Source organism: Meriones unguiculatus, chromosome 1, assembly GCF_030254825.1.
Source record: "Meriones unguiculatus strain TT.TT164.6M chromosome 1, Bangor_MerUng_6.1, whole genome shotgun sequence".
In the NCBI taxonomy this organism is placed as follows: domain Eukaryota; kingdom Metazoa; phylum Chordata; class Mammalia; order Rodentia; family Muridae; genus Meriones; species Meriones unguiculatus.
The window spans coordinates 194,874,214-194,902,198 of record NC_083349.1 but is presented as its reverse complement, the minus strand read 5'-3'; the positions used below and the strand labels follow the sequence as shown (position 1 = coordinate 194,902,198).

Here is a 27,985-nt window from a genome sequence, read left to right as displayed (position 1 = left end):
CCCCCGGAAAAAAAAAAAAAGGACACAGGTGCTTCAGCTGCTGTTTATTGACATTCAGGTGGGCACTATAGCAACAGGCCTGGAGGTGCTGCAGAATAGGAGTGGAGTGTCTGCAGAGCGGAGTGCACGAGGAGGAAGAGCGGGGGAGGCCAAAGCTGTCGGGGAAGCGAGTCAGGGCCAGGGCCAAAGATTATCTACACTGGAACCCGGGCCCCACGCCCTCAAGCCCCTACTCTTGCTGTCTCCTGACTCCAGGCCAGGGCTGGGAGTTCTCTGGGCAACTTTCTACAGGAGCAAAGTACACAGAGATGCTGCTGCTCCTCTGTGGTAAAGTCAGAGGGCTTCCGGTCCTGCATTCCTCCTTCACCGCTCGCTGGGGCAGGGCCATGACAGACAGCTGAGCTCTATTCCATGTTTCTGAGGCATGAGTTTTCCCTGGCGTCCCAGCCCACCAGCGCCACACTGTGGCCCACAGTGAGCACTACAAGCGTTGCTGGCCTAATGGATGGGATGGGGGAGGGGACAGGGGCTAGAAGAGGGGCTCCAGAGGGCCATCAAGGCACAGGCACTACACGCATGGTGTTGGTGAAGCCAGAGCCAGGGCGCCAGCCGGTCAGCACAATGACCACATCTCCCTTCTTGAAGAAGCCCCGGGCCTTGCCTGTAGGAGGAGGAGAACGTTGGTGAGCAGAAGCATTCTCTCGAGCTAACAACTCCAACGCCCCACTCAGCCCTCAGTGAGCAACCCTTACCCTCCCTGACCACAAGGTGGCGCCTTCCTCCCAGTCAAGACACAGGGAAGCCAGGCAGGCGCAAATGCCACCACAGTCCTAATGGAGTTAGGGGGCTAAGCTGCCTGACGATTACTTCTTCCTACCACAAGGTGGTGCAAGCCGCCTAGTCTAAACAAGGGCTGGGTCACCATTCAGTTTGGACTCCAGAGTGACCACTTGGCCAAGGTCAAGGTAGCAGCCTCTACCTTATAGAGGAGTAAAGGCTACAACATGAGTGCCCCACCCCACAAGGCTCCAGCCAATCTTGAGAACCGACGATGAGAAAGAGACAATTAGCTTTGCCTTGGGCACAAAACCCGGAGGGTAAGGACAGAAGGGCTCAGCCCACAATGATCATTTCAGGGAGCCCCAGAAAAACCATTTCTCATCACCCCGCCCCTTGCTTCCAGCTACATACCAACATTCATAGCAAAGTTTACGCGAAGGTCAACGTCCTCAGCCCAGGCATCCTGCACCGCTTCCTTGCACAGCACGGGGAAGATGCCACGGTACAGGTGGGCCTGGCGAGCTGTCTGGGGGTTGCGTGTCACGGCAATGATGGGAGCACGCGGGCGGTACCTGGCCACCTGGTGAGCACTCCTGCAACAGGGAACAGGTCGGATGGATGGACCATCAAACACTCACCACGAGACGCTCTCAGGAGGCATGAAGCAATGCCCTCTAACACACCTCCCAGACCCTTCCATCTGGCAGGGAGATAGCTTTGGCCTAATCTCACCACCACCCACTAACTTAGCTGGCCAGCTGTTCTGAAATGAAGCAGTACCCGCCCAGCTGCTGCCTGGACCCTGGGAGCCAACAATAGTGGCTGCAGCTCTCTGTTGCCCCATGGCAGTCCAAAAGCTAAACTCAGTTTAAGAGGCTTCAGGTTTTCTGTGTTTTGGGAAACCTGGGTGCTGCCGGGCATGGTATAGGAATGCTTGGCCCATCTCTATGTTTCAGGCTTGCTAAATTAACTGGGCAACTGCCGAGGGCGCCCAGGAAGAAGCATTAGGGAACCAGGCATTCACAACAGAGAATGATAACTTAAGGCTAGCTTGCATACACAGGCTTTGAAGGAGGTAGTGGCTCGAATCAGGAACTCCTCCATGAAACCCCAAAAGACGACGGCCAAGACTACTCAAATAGCTGGCAGGTGCTAAGGCGCAGCAGGATAAGCACAGACCTAGCTAGCAATTTGGAGGTCCTGCTGTTCTCAGTGCTAGCGGAAGGAAGCACTCACTGCGCTGGCGCTAAGGAGCACACAGCCTACCTTGGAGTGAGGACCCATGGGTCTTTTCCTAACCCTCTTAGAAAGGCTGCAAGGCAGCAGAGACCTGCTCAGGGGAGCCCGTCCTCTCTGACTTGCGCTGGCTTTCTGTGACCTAGGCTGAGGGGAGCCCGTCCTCTCTGACTTTTGCTGGCTTGCTGTGACCTAGGCTGAGGGGAGCCCGTCCTCTCTGACTTGCGCTGGCTTTCTGTGACCTAGGCTGAGGGGAGCCCGTCCTCTCTGACTTGGGCTGGCTTGCTGTGACCTAGGCTGTGTAGCGCAGCCTGGACTCAGCTGTGAGCTCGCCTCCTCTGCTTCTTGAGTGCGGGAATTGCAGGCACGGGGCGTCACGCCTAGACTTTCGCTTATGTTCCACATGTCCACTGGTGTGCCACAGACATGTAGTGCCTGTGGGGGTCAGCAAAGGACATGGATTTCCCGGTGATGGAGTTAGATGGCTGCGGGCTGCCATGGAGGCTTCTGTAATAAAGGCCAAGCCACCTCTGCAGACCGGCTTCTCCCCGCCTTATTTTGTGCGTCTCTTACTGGACCTAGAATTCACTGACTGACCCTCCGGGCCAGCCATCGGCCTCTGCCCATCTGACTACACCCCCTCATTTAAGCCATGGGCGTCAGATCCAAGCCCAGGTTCTCGTGTTTGTGCAACAAACCCTTTACCCTGAGACAGTATCTCCAACCACTCCGAGTGAGACGAACAAAAAGTTGTATTCTTTAGTGTATGCATCCTTGGGCACGCATATATAATCAGGAGCCAGCTTTCTTCCTCCATAGGTTCTGGTGACCATCTACAGGCCAGGCTTGTGTAACAAGCAATTTTACCAGTCAAGCCATTTCATCAGCCCCCAAACTGGATTTCTTTTCTGTTTGTTTCCAGAGATAGGGCTTCTCTGTGTAGCCCTAGCTCTCCTGGATCTTCCTCTGTAGACCAGGCTGGCTTGAACTCAGATACTCACCTACCTCTGTGCTGGGATCAAAGGCATGTTTTTAAAGTCCACATTGTGACTAACCTAAGCAACAACTATACACTTTGCTTCATGATCACTGTGAGGCAGGCTGTGGACTTGCACCGGAGCCAAATGGCTTGGTCTACCTGTGAGTACCGCCTGGAGTCCTTTGGTGGCGGCCAGGAGTCTTAGTCTTGACTCGGCCCAGAGCCACTCTCGGGAGTTCCCAAGGAGAGGCGCCATTGAGCAGGGCCTTCCCAGGAGCCACTGCCGCCTCCTACCTGCCAGACTTGGTCAGCACGATAATGGCCCCACTGCAGCACTTGAAGGAGGCCTCGACAGCGCCCACGGCGGCAGCTTCTGTGGGGTCGCTGGTAATGGGCGCCAGGCGGCGGAGCTCCTCGAATAACTGCAAGTGGTAGATGGCAGCCTCTGCCTCACGGGCAATCTAGGGGAGCAACACCCGTCCAGAGGGACGAGGAGAGGGGACAGGGCTTTGTCAGAGCTTTGTCACAAATGGAGAGGGAGGAAAGGAGTCACAGACACCAGGGAAGGACCACGTCCCCGGGCACAAAAAGGCGAGGAGCTGAGTCACTACATGTTCTGAACTGAGCAAGGCCACACGCTCCACAGGGACCATCCTGCGCCAGGTGCCTGTGACTTGCGCTGGGCCCACGAGGGAATCCTTTGGTGCTGCCCTATCATGGCCTCCTTGGCTGTCTTCCTGTGAGAGAGGCTGTGCACAGGCTCAGGCACACAGCTGGCCTAGTTGCGCGAGTAGCTGCTTTTCCTATAGTGATACCTGCCCTTAGGGCCCTACCTGCCAGAATTCGTCAGAACTATCAAAGCTGCTGCTAAACACTTATAGGAAGCCTCCACGCTGCCCATGGCGATGGCCTCTATGGGGTCTGTGGAGTGCCTGGAGGACCGCACAAGCTCTTCAAACAGCAGACGGTGGAACATTGCTGCCTCGGCCTCCACAGCTATCTGCAAGGTTAGGGTCGGAGGGAGAAGGAAGAGGGATGAGAAGGCAAAAAACGGGAAAGACAACACATGGAAAGACAGAGAAGGAATTAATCAGGGAGGAAAGTACCCTTAGGTAAATCTTTCCTTCAGGCAGGCGCAGAGGCAGGGTGGTCAAAGTCTACATGCTTTTTCCCCCCAACACAAGGGAAGTTCTACCATTATGGAATATTTTTACCCAAGGGATTTACTTTCCCTTTTGTTTCTTAAAAACAAAAACAAAAAACCTCCCCTACTCCCAATTGGCCTTTTGAGAAGATCTTAACACATAGCCTTTACTGGCCCTAAGCTCGCCAGGTCTGCCTCAAAAATCATTACTCTGACTCAGCCTCCCAAGTCCTGGGATAATGGCCATGTACCATCAATATTTGGCAGTAGGTTTTTTTTCTCTCTCCTTAGATTGAAGCTAAGAAAAGACACAGTGGTAGGTCCTTAGGACCTTGGCATGGAAGATGCCAAGGCGGGGCCCCCACCATGTCCGTTTGACCACACTGCCTCATGACACAGCTTACAGGGAGAAACAAAACAGGGGCCCTTCCCTCCTCACATGGCTGTCTGGCTACAATAGGGCTTCCAGCCCAGCCCACCCATGCACAGGAGTGCTTGCCCACTGTTCAGTGGAAACACTGAGGCAGCTATGAAAGCTGGGGTCAAGGGTCAAAGGAGCCAAAGTTGCAGAGTGCACCAGTTGGAGAACAGTGGCAAACTGGCTCACTGGGGCGCAGCACATTGAACAGCCACGTGAAGAGGCAGGTACCTGTGAATGCGTGCAGGCCAGTCCCTCCAGACACTGATTAAACTTAATAATCAGACTGTTACAAGAAAGCCAGGGTGTCACCAACCAGGCTTTAGAAAGGAAATGCAAGTTTTAGAGAATGCTATCAGAAGCGTCTTAGTGTGGGAGGGATGAGAAGGACCAGCATCTATCAGTAGTATAAGCAGGTGCGCAGGCACATGGCATTCTCTTGGCTAAGAATGCAATGCAGCCCAAAGGACAAGGACCATGAGCAGGAAAAACAGCCGGGATGCCTAGCGTTTCATTAGAGGTCATGAGCCGCCTCAGTTAGACACAGGAGGAAATGGCAAACAGGTAAAGGGGAAAAGCTGTCCTAAGTGTTAATTAACTGATGACAGAGGAGAAGCTCACGCCCCCTGAAGGGCGGCCAGTCCAACCCGGACTCTCACTCATCTTCTGAGCCCTGCAGTCCCAGACGCCAGGTTCTAAGGTGTCTGTTCAAGGGAAAAGACCAGGCATGGGAGAAAGGACAAGGACATCAAAACTAACACCAACTCTCCAGGAGACCTGTCGACGTTTGCTACTCGCCCTGCTCCAGCATGTTGCAAATGATCAGCTGGCTAGCCCAATAAACAGTAAACTGGGGCGCCCCGAATCCATTCATTACACCCTGTGATGATCATTCACAAACAGAGGAGATGAAGACTACATTGACATGCTCAGAGGCTTACCTAACATTTAACGGTGGCAGTAAATGTTTAATATCTCCTCAATGCCATCTTAGGGCAAGGGTCGAGGTCACAGAACTCATCCACAGCTTTCCAAAAATAAATACAGTGTGGTTGCTTGCTTCGGAATGCCTGGTCAAAGTCAGAGTTAGCCTGTTCCTGACCACGCTAAGGCCAGAGCACAGACCTAGGCAGGCAACTGGACAAGGGCAGTGGTAGGAAACCACCCAGCTGCCACGGGCAGTTATGAGGACAAGCCTATACTACCAATCAGAATGCCAACTGGCTCACACAGCAGGTGATAAGCCACCCGAGTGCAAGCTGGGCACCACCTCTAGGAAACTGCTCTGTCAGTTTCACAGCCACCACAATGCAGATAAACCACGGAGGTCACCCTGCAATCTGCTCAAACTCAAGGACCGTACACATATGTGGAAAAGGCAGGTGGCCTACTGAAGAGGGGGCTTGCTTTCTTTTCAGTTGTCTTTGGGGGCTGTGGGAAACTGGGACCATAAAAAAGGGCAGGGGTCCTTTGATAATTGACCCCCTAGTTAACTGGCTAGGAAGTTCCAGGGCAGAACACAGGACTGAAGGATTAGGTTGTCAACCCTGAGCAGTCAGCAGGACACAGCTCAGCTGGAATCTGTTGCTTCTATGTCTTTCTCTAATCCAGGCCAGCCTCAAACCCTTAGCCATCCTCCTACCTCAGCCTCTGAATGGTGGACTTACATTGTGTGAGCCATCACTGTATCTGACTAAAGTCTTAAAAAACACATTCCCAGAGAAGTCTTCACAATTGCTCCATATTCCTAGTCCTGAGCCTGCTGAGTTCAGCACCCATTCCGCACCTCCAGTGCTTCTGCAGCCCTGCTTTGGGACTCACACAGCAGGGAGGCAGTCCCGTGCCACAGGCACCATGCAAGGCCAGCTGGAAGCACTCCTTGTGGCCACAGCCTGCAATGAAGCATCTGCTCATGGGACCAGCAGGGGATGGAACTGAAAGCCAAACCAGGAGACTAGGTAAACTAGGTAAACACACCCTCACCTTCTTCAAAACAGAGCAGAGGCACCCAGGCCCTCTGGCTGCCTTTGACTGCATCCCAGGACTTAAATTTAGCCAGATGTGGACAAAGTAATGAAAACGCAGGCAGGGAAAGCACAACAGAGAAATCAAGAAGCACCCTCCACACACCTCCTCACCCGCCCTGCTGTGATGGAGCCGGGCGGGAGGGTGCAGACGCCTCTGCGGCAGAGCTCTGCGGGGGGCTGACTTACCAGGTGCTGCATGCGGACAGCCTCCACGGGGTAGTCGCCTTTGGCTGTCTCTCCCGACAGCATGATGCAGTCCGCCCCGTCCAGGACTGCGTTGGCCACATCGCTGCCCTCGGCACGGGTGGGACGTGGCTTCTTGATCATGCTCTCCAGCATCTGGGAGGGGGCAGACAGAGGGCACTCGGTAAGACCGCCAGCAGACCGCCAGCAGACCACGGGCCGGGACAGGACAGGAAGGAGGCAAGTGGCACATGCCTGTGTGGCGCAGATGACGGGCTTCCCAGCCCGGTTGCACCGCCCAATCATCATCTTCTGAGCCAGGAAGACCTTCTCTGCAGGAATCTCAATGCCCAGGTCACCACGGGCCACCATGATCCCATCACTGGCCTCCAAAATCTCATCAAACCTGACAGAGAAGGGAAAGAGAATGCACTTCTCTAGCCAGCACTTCCAGGACAGGAAGCCCAGGACCGCCTACGAAGGCCCACGGCTTCACTTAGGCATGAGTCTCCGTGCTGCCTTTGAGGCCTCTCACGCCCCAGGCCCTCTACCAAGGCCAACCAGCTTATGGCTTATCAAGATAGAAAAAGAGACCCCAAACTGTCCAGTATAAAGGACACAGAGCCAAGGACAGTGAGTGATTACTGACAGCTGCTACCAACTCTGCAAGCCCACTAGTGACCCACAGAAGTAGGTCTGGGGAAATAGTAGAGAAAGCCAAAGCTGGCCTTGAGTTCCTGACTCTCCCTCATTCACCTCCCAAGAGCTGGGAGTACAGGCGTCTATCCCCTTCTCCCCGGAGTCTCATGATGTAGCCCAGGCTATCCTCGAATTTACTGCAATCCTCCTGCCTTGGGCTCCCAAGCGATCAGTTAGGTTCAAGGTTACAAGCCTCAGCATGGACAGACCCTAAGTGGTCCAGAGCGGGCCTAGCAGGCTGTGGGACACATCATGGACACCTCTAGAGGGCCGAGAGATGGAGACGGGGCTCCAGGACGCACCTGCGGACGCCTTCGTGGTTCTCGATTTTGCTGATGATCTTGATGTTCTTGCCCTTCTCCCCCAGGACCTTCCTAACCTCGTGCACATCGGCCGCCTTACGGATGAAAGACGCAAACACCATGTCCACATCCTGCTCCACGCCGAACTTCAGATCCTGGATGTCCTTTTCTGACACGGCAGGGAGGTCCACAGCAGCTCCAGGGAGGTTCACCCCCTTCTTGCTGCCCAAGGAACCACCATTCTCCACCTCCGTCACCAGGAAGTCGGCACCTGTGAGAAAGGGAGGAGGAGGAAGCCGAGCGATGAGGGCCAGCCTCAACTCCCATGAGCCCGAAGCAGGGTCCTCCGGCCATTTTCCCAGTTCTGCGAAGTACATGCTATGGTACACTGAGGACACTAGAGCCATGGTTAAGCGAGGCTCCAACACCCCATGCAAACCATGTACGGCAGTTTCCTATAAACACCTGCTCACGGGTTGCTAAGAAAATGAGTTTGGGATGTGGTAGCACAAGCTTTTAACCACAGCCACTCAGGCAAATGCAAACAGACCTTAAAACCTTGCCTCAAAATGAGGAAACAAATAGCCATGCATGGTGGCATAGATTCCTTTTGTTTTTTCAAAGACAAGAGTTTCTCTGTGTAGTCCTGGCTGTCCAGAACTTGCTTTTTAGACCAGGCTAGCCTTGAACTCAGAGATCCACCTGCCTCTGCTTCCCTGCATGCTGGGATTACACTGCATTGGTGCCACTGTGCCCAGCAGCGGTATATATTCTTAATAACAGCATTTAATATGAAAATCAAGAGTTCAAGGGCAGCCTCAGCTACAAAGTAAAGTCCAACTTAGGCTACAGGAAACTCTTAATTGTCACAAAGTGTTTAGAATAGGTCAGTTTTAACCTTTCCTCTAAGGCATCCGTACAGTAGGAGTCTTATTATATGGGCCACCGAGAGATCTACTGCCTCTGACTCCAAAGTGCTGGGATTACAGTAGCATCAGCTACTGGCCCTTTGTGGGGTCTCCTTTTTTTTTTTTTATTTTAAGGCAGTATTTCAGATAGGCCAGGAATATAGACCAAACACCCCTGAACTTTCGGTCCTCTGGAGAGCAGCCCCCACACTCAGCGCTCTGGGCCGCGGGCGCCGCGCTCACCTTTCTCCTTCACCTGCAGCGAGATGAGCCCATCGTCCACATAGATCTTGCTGCCCACGTCCACCACCTTGCAAATGTTCTTATAGTCCAGCCACAGGATGTTCTCGTCACACTTCTCCATGTAGGCGTTGTCCAGGGTGATCTTCAGCGTGGCTCCCTTCTTCAGCTCCACCTCCGCAGTGCCGCTCTGCAGTCAAGACAACCCCCGGGGGTGAACACCGCAGAAGCCAGCGCGCCCGGTGGGCGCTCAAGCCCCGGCTCAGTCCAAGAAACCTCCCCCCTCCGTGTAAACTCTATGCATGTCGAGGAGAGGAGTATTTATAACAAAACAAACAAAAATCAAAAACCTGGTTCCCTGGGGTGACGAGCTTTTACAGTGTAAAAATGTGGTCCCACAATATTTCCTACTAGGCAGATGAGAACAGATTGCTAAAAACAGATTGACTAAAAACCTCATTTGTAGACCTAACTCTAAAACACTCACACAGCATTGCCTGCTCTCAGCTCTCCCAGCTTCCTAGGATACTCACGCCCTTGATGAGTCCAGTCCGGATCTCAGGTCCCTTTGTGTCCAGAGCCACGGCAACAGGCCGGTAGAGGATGGGATCAGATGCGAAGCTCTCCGTCGCTGCCCGCACATTCTTGATAGTCTCTGCATGGTACTGGGGAGAGAAGAAGTGAAGATTTGACAGGTGCCCTCCACAGCCAACTCCAGTTCCCACTCCCTACCTGAGAGCCAAAGATGATCAAGTAGAAATCTCACCCCTATCTCCTAATCTTACGAGCACCCACACTTCCCTCTGCACGGCAGCCTCACCCCACCACCCCCTTTCCCAGCAGCCTTGAACACATTTATCACAGCATCAACTCTAATAACACATCTTAGGACCTCCAGAATACTGCCACTAAAACCTTTGAAAGGCAAGAATGTGACCCCGTGCTCTGTTCAAGCAGTGGCGTGGCCCTGCAGCTGTGCTAGTACCCCTAGGACGCGGAGAAGGCTGATGACAGGGTCAGTCCCAGGACCCAGAGTTTGTTTGCAGTCTGCCCTGACAGTCTGTATCAGACCTTTCTCACTATCGATCCCACCTCAATTCAAACTCAAAGCTGTTGACATAAGTGTGCAATGGCCCAAGCTCAACAGCTCATTGCTCTAGTCATGCAAATACCAGCTTTCACAATCACTTTCTCAGGATTAGAAAAGGGAAGTGAAGAGGACCAGGTAACCCACTGTTGCCTGTCTCTGGGGGAGCACCCTTTGCTGTTCTTCACTTGCAATAAAATCTCCCCAAAGCCTTTCCCCTTTGGCCACGATAGACAAAGAATCTGTGGACAGTGTAGACCCAGACCATTTAATCCAACACTTTGTGAGAAGAAAAATACATGTGCTGCAAGCTTATTTTATCTACAGGAGACTTGGGCAGAGCTGGAAGCAGTCCTTCATCTGCAAGGACCAAAGCTGCCTCAGGGCTGAGTATCTAGAAACCAGGCTCCAGACACCACTACCCTGACTCTGCCTGCCTTGGTTAGCTTTAAAGGTCCTTATGAGTTTGGAACCTTAATTTCCATTCTAGAAGTGTGGCTGTGTAATTCCACCTTTGTAGGACTTAAAAGTCTTTCCCTGGGCCTAACATTTTTCCAACTGTGACTGAGGTTGAACCTAAAGATCTGTTCCTGCTTGGCAACCATTCTGTCACTGGGTCACACACCTCGCACATTCACGAGTACTTTAAAAATAACACCTGTACATAAAGCCTCCTTACAATCAGAGCACGCGTGATCCGTCATTAAACTCCTGGGCATGCTAAACTTCTAGGATTGTGCCTTCCACTGTCAAGTTATGGTTTTGCTGGCACATTACCGAATGGCAAAGATGGTAACCATCTGTGCCATCCTTACAGAGGCTCTAAATTTAGGCTGCTTAAAAGTCAGTGTGGGAGCACAGCACTGCCTGCTCAGCAAGAACAACACATCTTGCCATGTGAACACCAAAAAGTTGGAATTAGAGACACCACCACAGCTGTCAAAAGATCAGGTGCAGGGGGAAGATGTGCCCCTCAGAGGGAGGCTTCCACTGTCTCCAAGAGTACTTAAACCACCAAGACCAGCAGAGACACCCAGCCCTGAGACATGGCTCAACTGTTCATGTTACGTGACTTAACAGAACTTCAGACCAGCTTCCCAAAGCTGGGGTTTAAACTCATCCCAGTCTAAAACCTAAAAATAAACATAAAAGGACTAAAAAAATAATAAGGTGCAGATAATCTCCAATGCCTTGTAGTTTAAAAAAGTAAAGGCAGAGTTGCCCGCCTGGCAACTGAATGCATTGGCTCACTGGCCACTGTCCTCCCAGAGCTGCCCGGTGTTATCTTACAGGACTTAAGAGCCGAGAAAGCCTAAAGGTCAGTGTCCGGCTATTTTTGCCTGTCCTGCCATCTAGAGACCGTACAGACTATTCACAAGGACCATAGCAAGTGCGTCACTTCTCACTGTGCACTGGGCTTGGCTTGTGTTCATTCCCAGGCACTCCTTGCCGAGAGCAGCAGGGCTTGCAAAGCAATGAGCCCTCTCTTTGGTTTGTAATAGGCCCTTACTATGTTAGTAAGGCTAGTCTCTAACTTGCTATGTATCCCAAGCTGGCCTTGAACCCACAATTCTGCCTCTGGTTCTGTGCGACCACACCCAGCACAGATGCTTCATATACTGCTGGCTGGACTATCTCAGACCCCATGACATTTTGGGGCTAGCCTCCACCAGGCTATTTATAGAGTATAAGTTAGGGAATCTATGATGAAGAGGCTCATGTTCTGGGAAGGAGGGGTTCACGTCCTGTACTGCTCTTACCCATCTATTTTTAGTCCAAACAACTTCCAAAGGTCAGAGGGCAAAATAGCACAGGTTTTAATACTTTACTCTGAACAGGACACACAGAAACCAAGAGGTGGGGAGGACTGTCTCCTCCCTCCATCAATGCCAGCCAGTGGGAAACCCACGGTTTGAAACCGTTTGAAAGGCAGATCTTCAGACTGCTTCCTGGGCACAGCCTCACTTCTCAGGCCACCTGACAAACAGCCCCCGCTGAAATGCCTTCCTACTTCACTCCCACGTGGAGGCCCCGGGGATGGGACGATGCCACCTGAGCAGGGATAGCACCTGTCACAGTGTTCGTGCAGTCGACTCAGCCCTCCACTCCAGACTAAGCCAGGGCCAATCTTCTGCATGACCTTTTGGTTCACCAGACCCACAGGAGTCACTGTAGAACTCATGAGGCGTGGTGCCAGGTGCAGGGCCCAGAGGAGACGACCTCGGGTTTCCAACTAAACCCTTCTAGGCTCTCTTTTGTCAAAGGTAAGGGTAGCGATAAGCCCCGGTCGGTGACAAAGCACACCTTATTTGTACGGGCTAATGAAGGTGGCAGGAGAGAAAAGAAGGATGGGCTAGAGCAATGCCCCATTCACCAAGAAACCTGGACTCACACCTGCCTGCAGTATCATTGTTAATATATCTCCCGTTTCCAACAAATATCCCAGAAGTCCAGCCCAGGCTCACCTCATGAGTTCCATGTGAGAAATTCAGACGAGCCACATTCATTCCAGACTTAATCATCTCCTTCAGCATCTCCACAGATCGGGAAGCAGGACCTATTGAGCATTTAAAAGCACAAGAAGAAAATCATGATACTCAGGTAGGAAAATGTGTGAAATTCACTCAACCTCAAAACAACTCTTCATCTTCGGGTTCTAGCCACCCCTCAGAAATCAACAGGTCTTTCCAGGTACAGAAAAGACTACGACAGCACAAGTCAAGTCTCTCTATGTGCGAGGAGAAACCACATCTGCAGGGCCCCACACGTCAGAAGAGGGAAGAGGAGGCAGTGTCTGACTCCAGAATGTCTAACTGCTGAATGCGTTGGCGACATGAAAAAGATCTAAGGTCCCTGAAAGACCCCTCTACAGAGGCCCACTAAGGAAGTGGGCTTCCTGAACTTTAGCTACCACAGAATACGTGAAGGATACGAATTCTTCTCGGCCACTTCCCAGGACTTCTATTCTAGAAATATGCACAGGACCTCACTCAGAACACAGCCTAGTTCTGTCACGGCTATGCCTTTCACGTCAGGCAGGAGCCTCCACGGAGGGAGGCCACTCACTCACCGATGGTACAAATGATGCCAGTGTTGCGGGCTGTGATGGGCGCCGAGTCAATGTCCAGGCGGCACATGTGCTCCAGGAAAGTGTCAGCCATGGCTGCGTGGAGCTGCTGGGTCTGGATGAAGGCAGTCCCCACTTCGCTGTGTGACTTCAGCATGGTGCTTGCGCTCCTGGGCCCCGGAGAGTAGAACAGTGCAATTAGGCTGTGCAGGGCTTACTTAATGAGCTGCTTGGCAATGTGTCTCCTGCTTACACATTAACCCAAAAAGACTGCTCTGCACAACCACAGAGGCCTGGCACGTGCTGGTTATATGGGTGCTCCTCAAATTGGGCAAAGGGCTCGTGTGACTATGAGCAAACAGCAAAGACCTTGATGAACAAGACTAACTTCCTACCCAGTGCACAGACACAGCCGGGGAGCCAGCCTAAGCAGGCTCCTTACACAGGCTGCCACCCATTCTGAAAGCTTTTGCACTACCCTAGAAAGAACATCACTTTCTATATACTTCACCAAAGCTGCCATCAGAAATATCCCCCAAAGCAGGCTGTAAGCAATCTTCTATCACACAAACACCTGCTTCTTCTTCAGTGTCTTCAGAAGCCTAGCATAACAATGGGTCAAATCTCCAAGTATCTGCTTTGGTAGGACACCCACGAGCCCCTCTTTTCCATGTTCACCCAAACCCAAAGTGTCCCAGGTCCTTCTTTTTAGCTCCAGAGTCCATGCTTCAAAGCATCACCTAAATGTATTCTTTATTTAGCTTCTATTAGACACAAGAATAAGGTCCAAATGACAGGCAACAAAAAAGTAGTTTTTCTGGGCAGGGAGCAAAATCCAAAAATTCTTTAGGAGAAAACCAACAGCAAATCTACAAGACACACAAAGCAAACCTGCACAAGGGTCCTGGGATAGCTCCAAAGTCATTACACATCAGTAAGAGTCACCTTAATCTAGGAGACAAAACCGCTCTCGGTAGCCCGTTTAAGCTGGCCTGGCACTCACAAAGCAACCTCGGCTGACCTTCAACTCACTCACTAGTTTTGTTCTTCCCAAGGGCTGACATTAGACCCGGCCCTCCCTAGCCCCAGTTCTGGCTATCTGGAGCTCCTTTCTGTCTGATAGGCACAGCACTCGGTAGTCAGAGCATCTGTTCCAGGTAATTAACCACCCAGGTCACAACCCCAACAGCCACCCGACCTTTGCTTTAACTTTATTACAGACTTACATCTAAGGGCTCAGTGAGCTGGTTGGTTAGCCAGCGGCAGAGCTCAGGAGAAGCCCTGTGCGGCACCTGACAAGCCATCGAGGTGTGAGCCAAGTTGGCGACCTTTTGAGTTTTCACTCGGGCCACAGGGCCCGTGTCTCCACACCTGAACACAGTCTTCAGCCTGCATTCTACGGTATCTCCCCAGCCAAGGACGCTCACTCTACCCCTGACTATGGCTTTTCTGGATGCCTCAAGGAGCATACACCCAAGCCCACCCCTGCCACCTGGCCACAGCCAAAGGCTTCTGCCACCTACTGCTAGTTATGAAATGTAAACGGAGGCCTGCAGGCCTCCAGACGTGAGAGCTCACCACCAGACAAGCTCTTATTTTCTGTATCCCAGGCTAGCCTTGGAACCCGGCAGCCTTCATGCTCCAGCCTCCCTGAGAGTGGAGGGGTCACAGGGGCTGCACCGCTCCATTCACTGCAGAACTGAAGACGGTCAAGGGAGGGGAGAGACCACTAGCTGTGCCAGTGGCCAACACTGTTCACTCCTTACTCCAGACTCTAGGTACCAGCCTTTCCTCCAGGGTCTACCTGGATTTTAGGCCCCAACACCTTGTAGTATTAAATGAGCCCTCAAGTCTCTTCCAAAATCAGTTCTGCCTCCTCTTGCCCACACCCAAATCTGAAGAAGTTCTGCATATAGCATGTCCCGGGCAGCCAGGTCCTTGGTCCACCCATGGCGGGCAAACTCTCATAGGCCCCAGCAAGGCTTAGGTAAGTGGCTGCTGAGGGAACAGTACAGATGGCACATAAATAAGCCAACAAGACACAAAAGCCTTGCTGTGACCATGATGGGACAATGGACAATTAAGTCCACATGAGTGGGAGAGACACCGGAACCTAGTTTCCGGAAAACCCAGCCACCAGGTGGCTCTTTTCTGTCTGAGACAATGTCTCCTTGCAAATTCCTGCCTGTGCCAGGTGATCAGGTCATACCTTTTGATGTCTGGGCCTGGGCTTCTGGTGACATATTGCTGTTTTGACTCATGGTGGCTCTTTGACCTCACTTGTAAAGTCCGCTCAGAGCTGAGTACTGTTTTCCCTGGAGTGCTACAAGGATTAAGGTAAAGGCTGAATGTAACTAAAGCTCTTTGTGCTTATCACCTTAATAACCAGGCAGAAGTGGCTCTTAGAGACTAGGCTATGTTGAAACACACACACAGACAATAATGAAACCCAGTGGCAAAAGTGACCCCTTACTGGCTCCGTGGCTGTACCCTATCCTCCTAACACCGAAAAACTTTGCTACTTAGCTTTAGGGGTGTGGGGCGGGCACTGAGAAGGGACCGGAGGACAACTGGAGGGACTGCTCTCTCCTCCTGGCGCGTAGGTTCCGGGGACAGAGCTTCCTCGGGCCCCATTGCTTTACTCTCTTCCCCCCTTTCTTGGCGGTGTGTGGGGGTGGCAGGAGTTACCACACCCTCCTCCTTTTCTGACAGTATTTCACGTTGTCCCGGAGCCACCATAGGTGCTATATACAGACCAGAGTGGTCTCCAACTATGTAAGATCCACCTACTTCTGCCTTTCTAAGGCTGAAATTAAAGATTTGTGTCACCGTGCCCAGAACCATCCTTTTATTAATAAAGCTGTTGGTGTGAAATGCGTAAAGAAAAATTGAGCGCAGTCTCTGAAAAATGACACGTGATTTCCATGCATCCCAAAAGCTCACGGGAAGAATTACAGGCCATGTGAAGTTCCCCGTGTCAGCCCCAGGCTCTTCAGGATCACTCTGCTAAGACAGTGAAAGATGTGCTTCCCCCCTCCCCCCAGACAAGTGCTCCAGACGGCAGCTTCACTGACCTGGGAAGCGCAGCCTCATCTACCAACTTCAAAGCCAGTATCTAATCCTCAGGGAAATTCACAACCAAACTCTATCAGTTCTGGTGTCAAAGTCCAGCAGTTTAGCACTTAAAACTGCAAAAATCTCTTTGGCCTCAAATACACACCCCATTTCCCCATCTAGAATTAAGCCTGAAGTCTGCAGGCTGGAATATCCTGCTACCAGAAGCAGATGGAGATACCTATGTATTTCAATGGACTGATACAATGACTCCTGACAAAATTTCAAAGTTTCAAGGCTCCTCCCACTCTCATCCCATCTCAGCTGTTTCTCTTCTGCGGGTCTGACCCGGAGCCCCCACCCACCCAGGGCTCTTCTGCCTGTAGGGAAGTGCCTGCCTGGACACGCAGACCCAGCCACCCATACCAGCACAACTCTCTACCGCACCCTCCTCAGGAGGCACCCACATGCACAGCCAACCTCCAGCAGGCTGCAGAAGCCTGGGGTGTCCAATGACAGCAGCAAACACCATGCCCAAAGACAGGAGCCTCACTCTTGGGCCTCAGCCCCTGAAGCAGGATCTTCCTCAGAGCCATTACCCCTCTGTGGGAAAGGAAACACCAGCCCAGGCCTCAGTGTCGGCTGCAGGTTGAAGCACACACAGGCCCAGCTCTGCTCTGCTCACTTGGTTCTGCCCTATCCTGTCTAGAACAGTTCCTGGCCCTACACATTCGTTTTCCTCGTGTCAGGAACAAAGGTCATTAAAAAAAAAAAAACACCAAAAACTGCCCAATGCCAACCCAATTTCTTAGGGCCAGCACTCTTGTCACGCTGCTGAAGTGTCCAGAATGAAAGGAGGTGACAATCATATCTTCAGAAGCCAGTCTGGAGCACAGTACACAGCATACAACAAAAGTAAAGAGATGTAGAGATGGCTCAGTTGCTAAGAGCACTGTTTGCTCTTCCAAAGGACCCGGGTTCAATTCCCAGCACCCACATGACAGCCCACAACTGCCTGTAATGCCAATCCCAAGGGATCTAACCCCTTCACACCAACGCACATAAAAAAAGAGCCGATGTATGGCAGTGAGGCACGGATCACTTAAGAGGGAGATTTTTATTGGGGGAGGGGGTTAGAGACAGGGTTTCTCTGTGCAGCCTGGCTGTCCTGAAGGCATTTGTCACCACCGCCCAGGGCCTTACTATAGCCCTGACTAGCCTAGAACTCCATCTGCTTCTACTGGGATTACAGGCATGTGCTATGATCAGAAAGCAAACTGTCTATTAAAACCAGCTTGCTTTTATTCAGCTTTAACAGTCCTACTTTAAATTCTTTCATGGAATTATGAGAGCCCCCCCCCCCCCCCAGAAAGACCATTCTACTTCAGGGCAAAAGCACAAGGCAAAAACCAAAAACCCAGCATGAGATCTGTGCCCAGCAGAGTCGGAGCAGGAGGAAGGTCATTTGGAGACGTTTCTCTTCTGTTGGCACATGTGCCTATGTAGCAGTTTTAAGCAGCCAGTGTTGCCAGGAATGATGTCCAAGCCCTGGACCCTCATCACTTAGGAGCCTGGAGAACCAGGTGTAAGCAGAAGGCACAATTGCCCCAGCAACAGGAGGCCCCGGCTTGGCATTTAAAGGAGTGCCCTGGACCACAGCTGGGAGGGATTAGAGGCAAGACAGCACCAGCTGTCCACCAGTGACCTACTTACTGAGTGCCTGCCTACAGTGACCTTTACAGATCTGCCACTATTGCTTTTCCCAAGGGTGAGTGGAATCCCAAGCCTCGCTTCTCCACCACCCAGAACTCAGCCTCGACCTGTATATGTAGACTTTCCAAAAGTAAACACGCATCCTGATTTTATTCAATTCAAAAACAATTTTGTTCTTTCATGCCTGACTTCACGCCCCCAGCCAGTCTTCCTCCCACCCCCCAGAGTAAATCGACACCCAAACACTTGTCTACTTTTTTTGTTTGATACAGGGCTTCATCTATCTCCAGCTGACCTTGAACCAGCTCGCAGCTGAGGATCCTCTTGCCTCTACCTCTTGAATGCTGGGATTGCAACATGCTACTATGTCCATTTTATGCAGCACCAAAACCTTGGTTGAAGATTGAATAGAGCTGGCTGTCTAGACTCGAGAGACCTGCCTGCCTCTGCCTCCGGAGTGCAGAGTGAGACCTCGTGCCACCACACCCAGCCCTGCCCCACTTTGAAGTTAAACCTCTTCACTCCTCCGAAATTGGCAGGCATGGGACAACGTCCTTTCCAGTAATTGCTGAAGACCTCAGTAGTCTAAACTCAAAATATGACCTGTAGGTTAATTAAACATTTTGAGAGGAATACAGACAGCTTCCTTTGAGACTCAGCTAGCTCCAGGATAGGCTGTTTCCCAGAACCTTGGGTGGAGAAAAGTGGCCCTGGTGGCCACTGGAGGTACTGCAGCCTAGCCCTCCCTCCTACGTGCAGACAGGCTCAAACCACAGCAGGGGTGTGGCCTCACTGCACAGCTTGGTGGCTCTAAGACCGCCCCCAGGCCCAGTGGAGCGGAGCTGCTAATGAGGCCTTTAAGAGCCCTGTGCTAGCAGGCCACCATCCACGTGGCTCACCTCTATCTAAGTCTGGCTCTTGGTAAAGATATCAAGATCTAGGAGAGTATCGTGTCAGGAAGAATGGTCTTCGTCAAATGGTCTGTCATTTATTTTTATTATAATATTCTATTGTAGGCTCTACAACCGAAGTTTACAGGGGTGACTCAGTCCTTAAGCACTCTTCCCAGCAGCATTAAGTAAAAATCAGTTAACTTGGCTGTGGGTTTTTGGCATGATTCAGAAACTGAAAGTCAAACGAGTCATTTTCCTCTCCCTCCATCTCCACCTGAGTCCGTGGCCAACTCCACCTGCTACAGGAGAGCTAAAGCAAAAGACACTAAAAACCCAAGTAATGTGAGTTTCTGAAAGAAATGTTTCTTTCCTGTCCGGGGCTGTTTCCTCATTTTTTCCACTCATATTAAGCAATAAGATGTCTTTTCCTGTGACCAACACCTTCATGTCACAACACAGACGGCCTATCTAACCCCCATGAGATTCAAGCTGTTTGGCATCAGCTATGAAATGAGCCAAGACACTCAACTGGGATACAGTTTCCTTGAGACAGTTTCACTATGTAGCCCAGGCTGGCTTGAACTCACAGCCATCTGCTTCATGTTCGCCTCCAGAACACTGGGATTAAAGGAATCATGGGCCATCACAGTTGGCTGGGACACAGTTAATATTAACTCTGTGGAATAAATATGCCTACAAATTAGATAATTATTTTAAACATAATGCTTAAAATGGAAATAGCTATGTACTAATTAAGGAGTGATTAGTATCCATAGTTTGGCTTAAGAAGCAGGTTCTCCCCAGGTGTTCTCAAACTCACTGAGCTCCCGGCCTGGTCCGGCCTCCCCAGATTAAAGTTGAGTACGCCACCACACTCAGCCTGGGTGAGCCACGTTTAACTTGGGGAAATACACACTAGTTCAGTTTTTGACTCACTAAAAAAGTACCCTACTATTCTACATCTGGGAGGCCCCGCGTGGTTTCCCCACTCACCCAAGGATGAGGACCTTCTCAAAAGCTGACAGGTTGAAAGGGTGAGTCATCTTGCCCAGGCCCGGTGATAGCTCACACTTTCCCACCCAACAGTCTCACTGGCTTACCTACACATACTCAGACCACTAGAGGGCAAATTATTTGCTAACAATGCTACCTTGGGCCTTGACCTAAGGCCCCCTCCCCTCCGTACCCCAGAAAGCAGGCACACCCTGGGTTTTGGGGTCAGTACTGTAACAGTCTCCAAACTTCCCTCCGACAAGCCAGGAAGCAAAAAGGTCTTACAAGAAGAGTCAGGTGGGAAGATTTCGATGCGGATAGCGGCATCTTTGTTTCTAACCTTACAGGCAAGACAAAGGCTGCGGCGTCTCTCCTCACGGGGCTGGACTCCTTCTCCTCAGGAGAGCTGCAACATTACTTTGTAAACACTGACGGGATTACTAAGAGACTTTGTTTCCAGGGAAACCCTGGGTCCTTAGCGCCCACCCGCCTCTCCGAGCTCAGCCCTAACGTGTACAGGAATAACAAAGAGACAAAGACTCAAGTTCGCGGTCTTCAATGTAACTACTTCTTTCATTGACAAAAAGGTCAAACGCAGGCCCTGCTGCGTTTCTCCGGAGGTTAGTCACCGCACCTAGGGCGCTCCGTGTACACGGAGGCCAGTAATTCGGCAGCCTGAAGCAAGTGTTTCCACTGTGGCACAGGACCAGAGCGAAAACCTCAGGAAATTAATAAATCACACCGGGATCCAAAAGCCTGCTCATGCTCCGATGCCTCCACGCAGGACTGGCTCTTCACAAGGGCTCACTTGGGTTTGGAAGACCCCCGAGAGCTGTCTTACTCTGGGTCTTTACATAACCTTCCCACTAGCCGCTGCTTTCCTGCCTCTTCAAAGCCAGTGTGCCAGCCGCATCTGTGTGCGGCCCCGTTCTTCCTCCAAGCACTGACTAGACAAATTTTGCTTCCCTAATTAGACTGAGCTCTGTGGGCTATGAGTGTTCTGATGGCGTCGGGCTCCGGGTACCTTCGAAACTGCTCGGGGCTGAGCGCCCACCCTCCCCGGCAGCACGTGGGCGAGAGTACGTGCAGCCCGGGCGTCGCAGGATGGAGCGCGCGGGCCTCGCCGGCCACCGCAGGAATCTACGGACACACAAATTCAGCAGCAGGAGCGGCCAACCATTCCTGCCGGACCACCGGGAACACTAGGCTTACGTAACTCGTGGCTGCAGCATCTAGGATGGCCACGGACTGCATCCTTCCTACATGCCCCGGACCACGAGGCCAGGCGGAGTCCGCGGACGTGACCAGAATGCGGGAGGGGGAGGGGAAAGGCCGAGCGGAGGGGGAGGGGTGAAAATCTGGAGCTGAAAGGATGCAGTGGCGCGGACGTGACCAGAATGGAGGGGGAGGGGAGCCCGGGAGCGGCGGACACAGGCGCGGGAAGAGCACGCTGACCTGAATGAAGGATGAACTCCGGGCCGAAAGGGGAGGGGAGGATGCAGGGTCATTATTTCAAGAAGCGATTACAAGGAGGGCACCGAGAGAGGGGGGCACAGAGCGAAGATTAAGGGCAAAGTGCTAGCGAATGCAGGAGGATAAGTATCGGAGCGGAGGGAGGGAGAGTAAGGTGACGAGGATGGCAGCAGGAAGATAAGAGGCTGGAACCAGATTGAGAGGCGAGAGGGCCCAGAGCGAGGGTGCGGTGAAGGGCCTCGTCGGAGCCCCTGACTTTGGAAGGTCAGGACCGGGCTCCAGCTTCTCCCCCCGCCCGGACTGGGATGCGCGGGGCCCGGGGCCTGGGTCCCGCGGGGGCAGGCAGGCCTGCGTTGCGCACCAGCCGCATCCGCCCTGGGCGCAGATGGCGTCGGCTCTCCCCGCTCACCTCGGGCGTACTCCGGCGTGTGCTGGACTCAGAAAGAGAGGTCCGCAGAGGCTGGACGCGTCGCTGCAGTGCGGGTCTGCGCCGCCTGGGCCTCAAGGTTATCCCAGCTGCAAACGCAATCCCTCCGCAGCCCCGCCCCTCGCCCAATCCCCGCGGCGGCCAGCGACGCCCCGCCTCTCGGGGTGCCGGGAGCCCGCACCTCCGGAGGGAAGCGCGGCGGAGGCGGGACCGGCAGGTTGCCCTTCGGGGGAGGACTACCTTCTGTGGCGGAAGGACACCGCAGACCAAAATTGCGCATGAGCTATTCTGATGGCCAATGGGGAAGTGGCGAGGGAGCAAGGCCCGCCCTCGGAGCACCGACACCGCCATCCCCAGATCGCCGGGCGCCGCGGCCACCTGTTGCTTTACACTTGGGTTGCTGGATACCGGTCCCTTTTTGGCCCTCTGCCCAGATCGCCCCATCTGCCCTGGGCTACCAGGGCGGTGCCCAGATTTATAGGTCCCTGGACATTCCTCCAGCCCCGCCCGGGGACTCCTCACCCTCCCAGGGCCTGCACCAGCACACCCTCAGAGTCTGAACGGAACTGGGGTGATGGGAGCCGAGGGTGGTGGGAGGTCTGGGCTGCCTCCTAGAGGGTTCCAGACTTACAGGCTGGGTAGAGGGAGCCATGTTAATACTTGCAGCAGGGTCTCAAATCCTGCATTAAGTGGCTGGGAGCAGAAGACCAATCCATGGTAATTAGTGCAGACCTGACCTTCAGGCAGCCAGTATCCATGCAGGAGTCAGCACTGGTTATCGACTGTCGTGTATTTAAATATGTAGTACTGGAGTCTTCCTAACAATTTTTTTCCTACGAGGTATTTTCTAATTTCCCATTTGTAGTCTTAACCAGTGCAGTTACCAAGCTGGATCTATTAACACTGTCTTCATTCAGCGAAGTTTTGAAAGTGGATACAATGTTGCCACATTCTAACTGTGAAGACTCTCTTAGTCCCCCGCCCCCACCCCACCTTGGAAAAAGATGGGTGTGACCAACTCAAGCAGACACCTTCTTTGTGGCTGAATCACAGGCCTTTGTTCCACTTCCTGTCAGTTTAGACTGGAGGGGAGGGTGGCAGCATGAATGTAATTTGCAGTGAAATAATGTCCTTTAATCTCTTTAGGAGAGGAAGGAAATGCTTGGTGGAAAGGGAACACGAAGTTGAAAGAAAACGTTCACATCTATGGGGAGGATCAAATCCCTCTCTGCCAGAGAAAGGGATAGAAGAAACGACCGTCTTTGTGCCCTGGGCCGAAAAACCTGAAAACAACATGGTGACAGCTCTCTACTCATGCGGAGGTTCCCTGTGCACGCTAGGCCTAAAGTTCTAAATCGAACTGGGAGTTAGGCTGTGTGGCTCACATCTATAATCCAGCACTCAAGAGACCAAATCTGGAGAAACTGCAGAGCAAGGTCACCTTGCGCTACGCAGTGAGCTCTAGGCCAGACTAATGTCTCAAGATGTGGATTCATATTCATTCATTTCTTCTCTCTCTTCCTCCCCTCCCTTCCCATCACCACAAATCTACATACCAAGGGAGGTGTGCCCAAGTCTGTGATCTTGGCGTTTAAGAAACTGAGGCAGGACTGGAGACCAGTCTGGAGAACTGGTGGCAGCTGAGAACCGCCCTTCATCTGCAGGTTTCAGATCTGACAGTTACACAGATGGGCCCATGGGAATGATAGACTACAGCCTGTCATGTTCACTTTAGATGACAAAATGTGTCACGGTGACTTCCTAAAGGTTACTGTCTTGCTTATGCAGAGAAGTCAGCATGATACAGAAGAATAAGGTTAGGTTGTATCTTATCTTTGTTCTAGTTCTAATCACTAACCCTATGACTATACCTGTAATTTAACATGTACAGTCCGTTAAAAGTAACTTGAGGACAATCCTTATTTCATAGGGTGGAGTCTGTTCAGTCAATTATATGTGAATGAGTCCAACAGGCACCTTCTTCCTTTGGCAACCACCTGCCTAATCTTGGAGGGCTTTCTGGTGATCAGAGCAGAACTACTTTCTGATTTGCCTTCTCTGAGCTATCTCTCTGAATCACCATTTCGTTGATCCACAGCAACTCCAAGGCTACAGGAAAGCAGGGTTGAAGGACATAGGCCTTACCCAGCCTAAAGTAAGCCCTTCCGTTGTGTTCACTGACTTGATCACGATGGGAGGAGAGTAAGCTGCTAGACTCATTCACTGTAATGTGGGTTTTTTGCCAAAGGCCACAGAATCTGGTTTAATGGCTTTACAGTTCTTAAAATTTAATGGGAGTTCTTCAGGAAGGTATGTAAAACAAAACAAAACATACTCCAATCCAGGAGCTGCAAAATAAACGCTGGCCCTGCTGATGGCGAGATTATAAACTAGCCCCATATATCATGTGACTTGTTGGGCTCTGCAAACAGCAGTGTCATTTCTGAGGACAGCCTGCCTAAGCAGCCCACAAGCTTTGAACGTCAGGCTTAAAGTAGAACCTAACACTTCAGGCCTACGTGATCCTTAAGCTGGACCTGTTAGACTTGTGTCTTGAGGTACGGTTTCACTCTATAGCCCACGATGATCATAAATTCATACATTACATGGCTGCACCACCATGCCCAGGAGGGCTTTTTATACCATGTCTTCTTCAAACATCTAAAAATTTCTTTTATCACAATGGTAGAGCAAACTTTTCCCCAGACAAATTCTGAAAAGAAGAAAATGATAGATTTTTTGGAGTTAAAAAAAAGTTGTCTCTGTGGAAAAGAGAAGACTTCCAGACGGAGAAAACATTTTAGCTATACATGGAAGGTCAGTTTCTATATGGAGGGCCTCTCCAAGATGTTCAGTATGCAGTAAATGTAATTTTTGTAAATACTGAAAACACATGAGTGTTCTGAATGCAACTCTGTGTCTGGGCTTTCCCAGCATCTTGCAAATGCTGCATCAGCCAAGAGAAGCAGGAAGAGATAAGCGTGAGGGCTCCCTTATTCTCTCTGTAAAGCTTGATCTCAGCCACGGAGGCCTTGTCCGTGAGATCCGGAGGATCTCACCCGACATGACCTCCAACTTTTCTCTATCCCAGAACTGCTGGGACTCACTGAAAAAAGGTTTCTTAGAATGTGTAATCCTACCCACCAACTAACTCCCTAGAGGTCTTGTGCTCTCCTTTCTCCCTACATTTGTAGCTAAGGCTCCCTGGTGTGCAAATTAGAGAATAAGTAGAACCCAGAGGAACAGAAAGGGGAAGATCCTGACACAACAGCTGTGTGATGAGATTGGGGATGAGGTATCACTCAAGATTTGGAAGATAAAGGCATCATGATGGGCAAGATGACAGCCACCAGAAAGTCATCCAAGTAGTGAGACCAAGTGATCGCTCAATAAAGTTCCCTTACAGAAGAGACCACCTCAGTGCCTCAGAAACTCTGAGAACAGTGACCATTCCTCCCTCTTCTATAATTTCCTATCATTCTAAAGGAAGTATATTCACAGGTATGCTGCTAAGTCAGGGCAACCAGACACTGCAGAAATAACAAAACCATTACCTCAGAAATACAGAAGGAAACCTATGTCTCAAGAAGAAATGGGCTTTATCCAACTTGGAAGTCCAGAATGATCATTGTGGCTGCTCTTTGCCAGCCAGAATAATTATCTTTCCAATAAGGGATTCTCAAAACGGTAACTGAGGAAATGGTCTCAAATAGCCTCAATATTCTGCAGCTGGGTGGTAGCGTCCCTGCCTCAAATCCCAGCACTCAGGAGGCAGAGGCAGGGGATCCCAGAGTCCCAGGACAAGCCTGGTCTGCAATGAGTTCCAGGGTGATCAGGGCTACAGGGAGAAACCTTTCGTCAGAGAACCAATAGGTAGGTAGATATTCTGAAAAATAACAAAAACAAAAACAAACAGAAGACCAGAAAACAAAGGATCAAGTGGCCTCCTCCTAAAAAGTCCTACCATTTCCTTAGATGTGTGTTCTTCACCCATGTGTCTGTCCTTACAGACTGGTTACCTGACTCGCTCGTCCCAAGGACAACTAGAACTAAAGATACTACGGTTCCTCTCCGGTGTAAAATTATTTCTGCAGACAAAGATTTATGAGGGTAGCATCTCTGGCCCTGTGGTGGTGACAGTGAGGTAGTCTGAAACTCAATTTGTGCAAAGTCCTTTGCTCCAGAGGCCTTTGCCTCTTCCAATGAACTGAAACCTACCTTTTCCTCATCCTTGGAGTGGAGGGCTCCGGTGGAATTATGTGATCCACAGAACTTCCTCCCTAGGTCTCCCAGAACAATCTGTGTGAGCTGGTAAGAACCAGCAATGACTCAGCTCCAGAGCTGCTCCTTCCCAGCTGGAATTAGAGACAGAAGTAAGCTCCTCCCCAGCTGATGCCACATCCTTACCACAAACTGAGTCATGGCCACACCCAGCCTATATGGAAAACTACCAGGAAGGGAGGGAAGGTGAAATTCAAGGAGTTTTTGAGTTTTGAGTCCAAAATAACAACCACAGTACTCTCCACCTGGCACTAATTGAGGAAAACGGTTCCTTTTCCTGACTCATCCTTAAGCATGTCTAGGTCTGACGGAGGCAAGATTGCTTACACACCCTGGTAAGTGAAAGTTGGATTGTCACTGTGAGTGTAGTCAGAGCCCTGGCCTCTGTGAAGAATGCTGTCTTGTAGCTCACGCCTGTCTTCATGGACCTCACACCTTCAAAGTAGCTAGGTTCCCAATGCTCCCTCCAGGCTGTGAGCCGACACCTCTCCAAACACCAAGACCCTACAAAGCAAGTTTCTCTGCAATAAGGGCATTCTTCTGTCGGATAAGGCCTTCTCTTTTTTGCAGTACTGAGGAACGAACACAGAGCTTTGTATGTGTTAGCACAGGTGCTTCCGATATGCCATAGCCCCTGCTTTCAAAAGGCATTCTTGATTTTGGTTAGAGTTTTTTTTTAATCTCATGTTTTGTATTATAATTTCATTGATATAAAATGTTTGTAAATAGGAAAATTTTCTTAATTTCTGAAATTGCCAAAAACAAGCAGCCACACATCTAGGTCCAGGTAGGGCACACTGAGCACCAAGTGTGGTGGGGCATGCCTTCAAGGCTGGCACTCTGGAAGTAGAGATGGGATTTCTGTAAGCTGGTCAACACACCAAGTTCTAGGCCAACCAGGGCTACCTAGTGAAACCCTTTCACATGGGCAGCACATCAGATATCCTGCATATCAGGTATTTACACTATGATTCATAAGAGTAGCAAAATTGCAGATAAGAGGTAGCAACAAAAATAACTTTGGGGTCACATAATATAAAATAATGTGGCTGGGGATCACGTGAGGAACTGTATTAAGGGTTATAGCATTAGGAAGGTTAAGAACCTCTGCCCTAGAAACCCTTAGGATCTCTGAAGAAAACACGTCTCCCAGCTTTGCTGTGAACAGTGAATGAGGCTATGGCCAGTCAGAACAGAAATTCTGGGGTCAGTTTGCTACGATTACCTGTAGAATTACTATCCTCTAGGATTATTTTCTCATCTGCAAAATGGGAATAACAGCGCCTATGTCTGAGGCTTCTGTGAGAATTACGAGTCAATATATGCAGCAAGTCTGCAACAATTACACTTACACCAATGGCATTTAAGTATTAAGGTACTTTGCACACTAGTTGGAAATTAAGTTGTCAGAACTAAAGTTTGTTAGCTATCTCTCATGGCGTATCATGGGTTACAGAGTCTTCCCCGGAGGCAGACTTCAGTTGCAGGTAGGTGTCCACCGACAGTCACTTATTTGGTGAACAGTCACTGCTCTAAGGCCTGCGTCTCGAGACTTCAGTGTTAGAATACACTAGTTATTTCCTTTTTGAGATGGGATTCTTGCTAAGTTGCTGAGGTTGGTCTTGAACTCCTGGGCTCAACTGATTCTCCCGCCTTGGCCTCCAGGGAATAAGTTGAACTGCAGGTGAATCCTACCATACTGTTTTATGATGTACTGATCATAAGGAATTGGGAAGACAATGAAATAATCCGTTTCTGGGTCTTTAAGAGTGGTACTGACTTGTTCAAAGTACCAGGAACTATAGCTTAAGTAAGAGACCCAGGTAAGAAGGTGCTGTGAAATATGAAGGTCGCAGAAGACAACAGCCTAGAGCAGGCTTTGGAAGCAAGAGCTTTAGGATTTGGAACTGTGTCACTGAGGGCTCGCTTCAGCAGCGCATGCACGAGCCTTGGAACCACACGGAGAAGATCGGCCCCTGTGCAAGGACGACACACAGCGTAAACTCACGAAGCGTGAAAAATTGTGTCCTTGAAAAGCTGAGTTTAAAATGCTTTGTGGAGCCGGGCACTGCGGCACATGC

At 51.0% G+C, this 27,985-nt stretch overlaps 1 protein-coding gene and 1 pseudogene across 4 annotated transcripts; one reads left to right on the top strand and one right to left on the bottom strand.

Moving 5' to 3' along the window:
- Positions 1-29: 29 nt before the first annotated feature.
- Positions 30-21,745, bottom strand: Pkm (pyruvate kinase M1/2). Of its 4 annotated transcripts, none has more exons than XM_060375298.1 (12): positions 21,606-21,745; positions 15,280-15,393; positions 13,074-13,240; positions 12,469-12,560; positions 9,450-9,581; positions 8,920-9,106; positions 7,769-8,039; positions 7,023-7,173; positions 6,771-6,923; positions 3,829-3,995; positions 1,192-1,373; positions 30-661 (listed from the first exon to the last, which is right to left on the bottom strand). In XM_060375298.1, exons 3-12 carry the CDS (start codon positions 13,225-13,227, stop codon positions 555-557), a joined length of 1,596 nt encoding a protein of 531 aa, XP_060231281.1. In that variant the 5' UTR covers positions 13,228-13,240; positions 15,280-15,393; positions 21,606-21,745; the 3' UTR covers positions 30-554. The 4 variants fall into 4 exon arrangements, with proteins under 4 accessions (XP_060231281.1, XP_021494479.1, XP_021494476.1 ...); XM_021638804.2 differs by lacking the exon at positions 3,829-3,995 and adding an exon at positions 3,290-3,456; XM_021638801.2 differs by lacking the exon at positions 15,280-15,393.
- Positions 21,746-23,421: 1,676 nt separating this feature from the next.
- LOC110549580 (alpha-ketoglutarate dehydrogenase component 4-like) lies at positions 23,422-25,248 on the top strand (annotated as a pseudogene).
- Positions 25,249-27,985: the final 2,737 nt, after the last annotated feature.

Excerpts from the sequence above, each read along its gene's own strand:
- Pkm (XM_060375298.1), bottom strand. The coding sequence starts at position 13,227 with ATGCTGAAGTCACACAGCGAAGTGGGGACTGCCTTCATCCAGACCCAG. Across the intron at positions 9,582-12,468 it reads TCTCACATGGAACTCATGAG|TACCATGCAGAGACTATCAA; the intron begins GTGAGCCTGGGC and ends TTCTCTCCCCAG. Across the intron at positions 3,996-6,770 it reads CTGTCCGCATGCAGCACCTG|ATAGCTGTGGAGGCCGAGGC; the intron begins GTAAGTCAGCCC and ends CTAACCTTGCAG.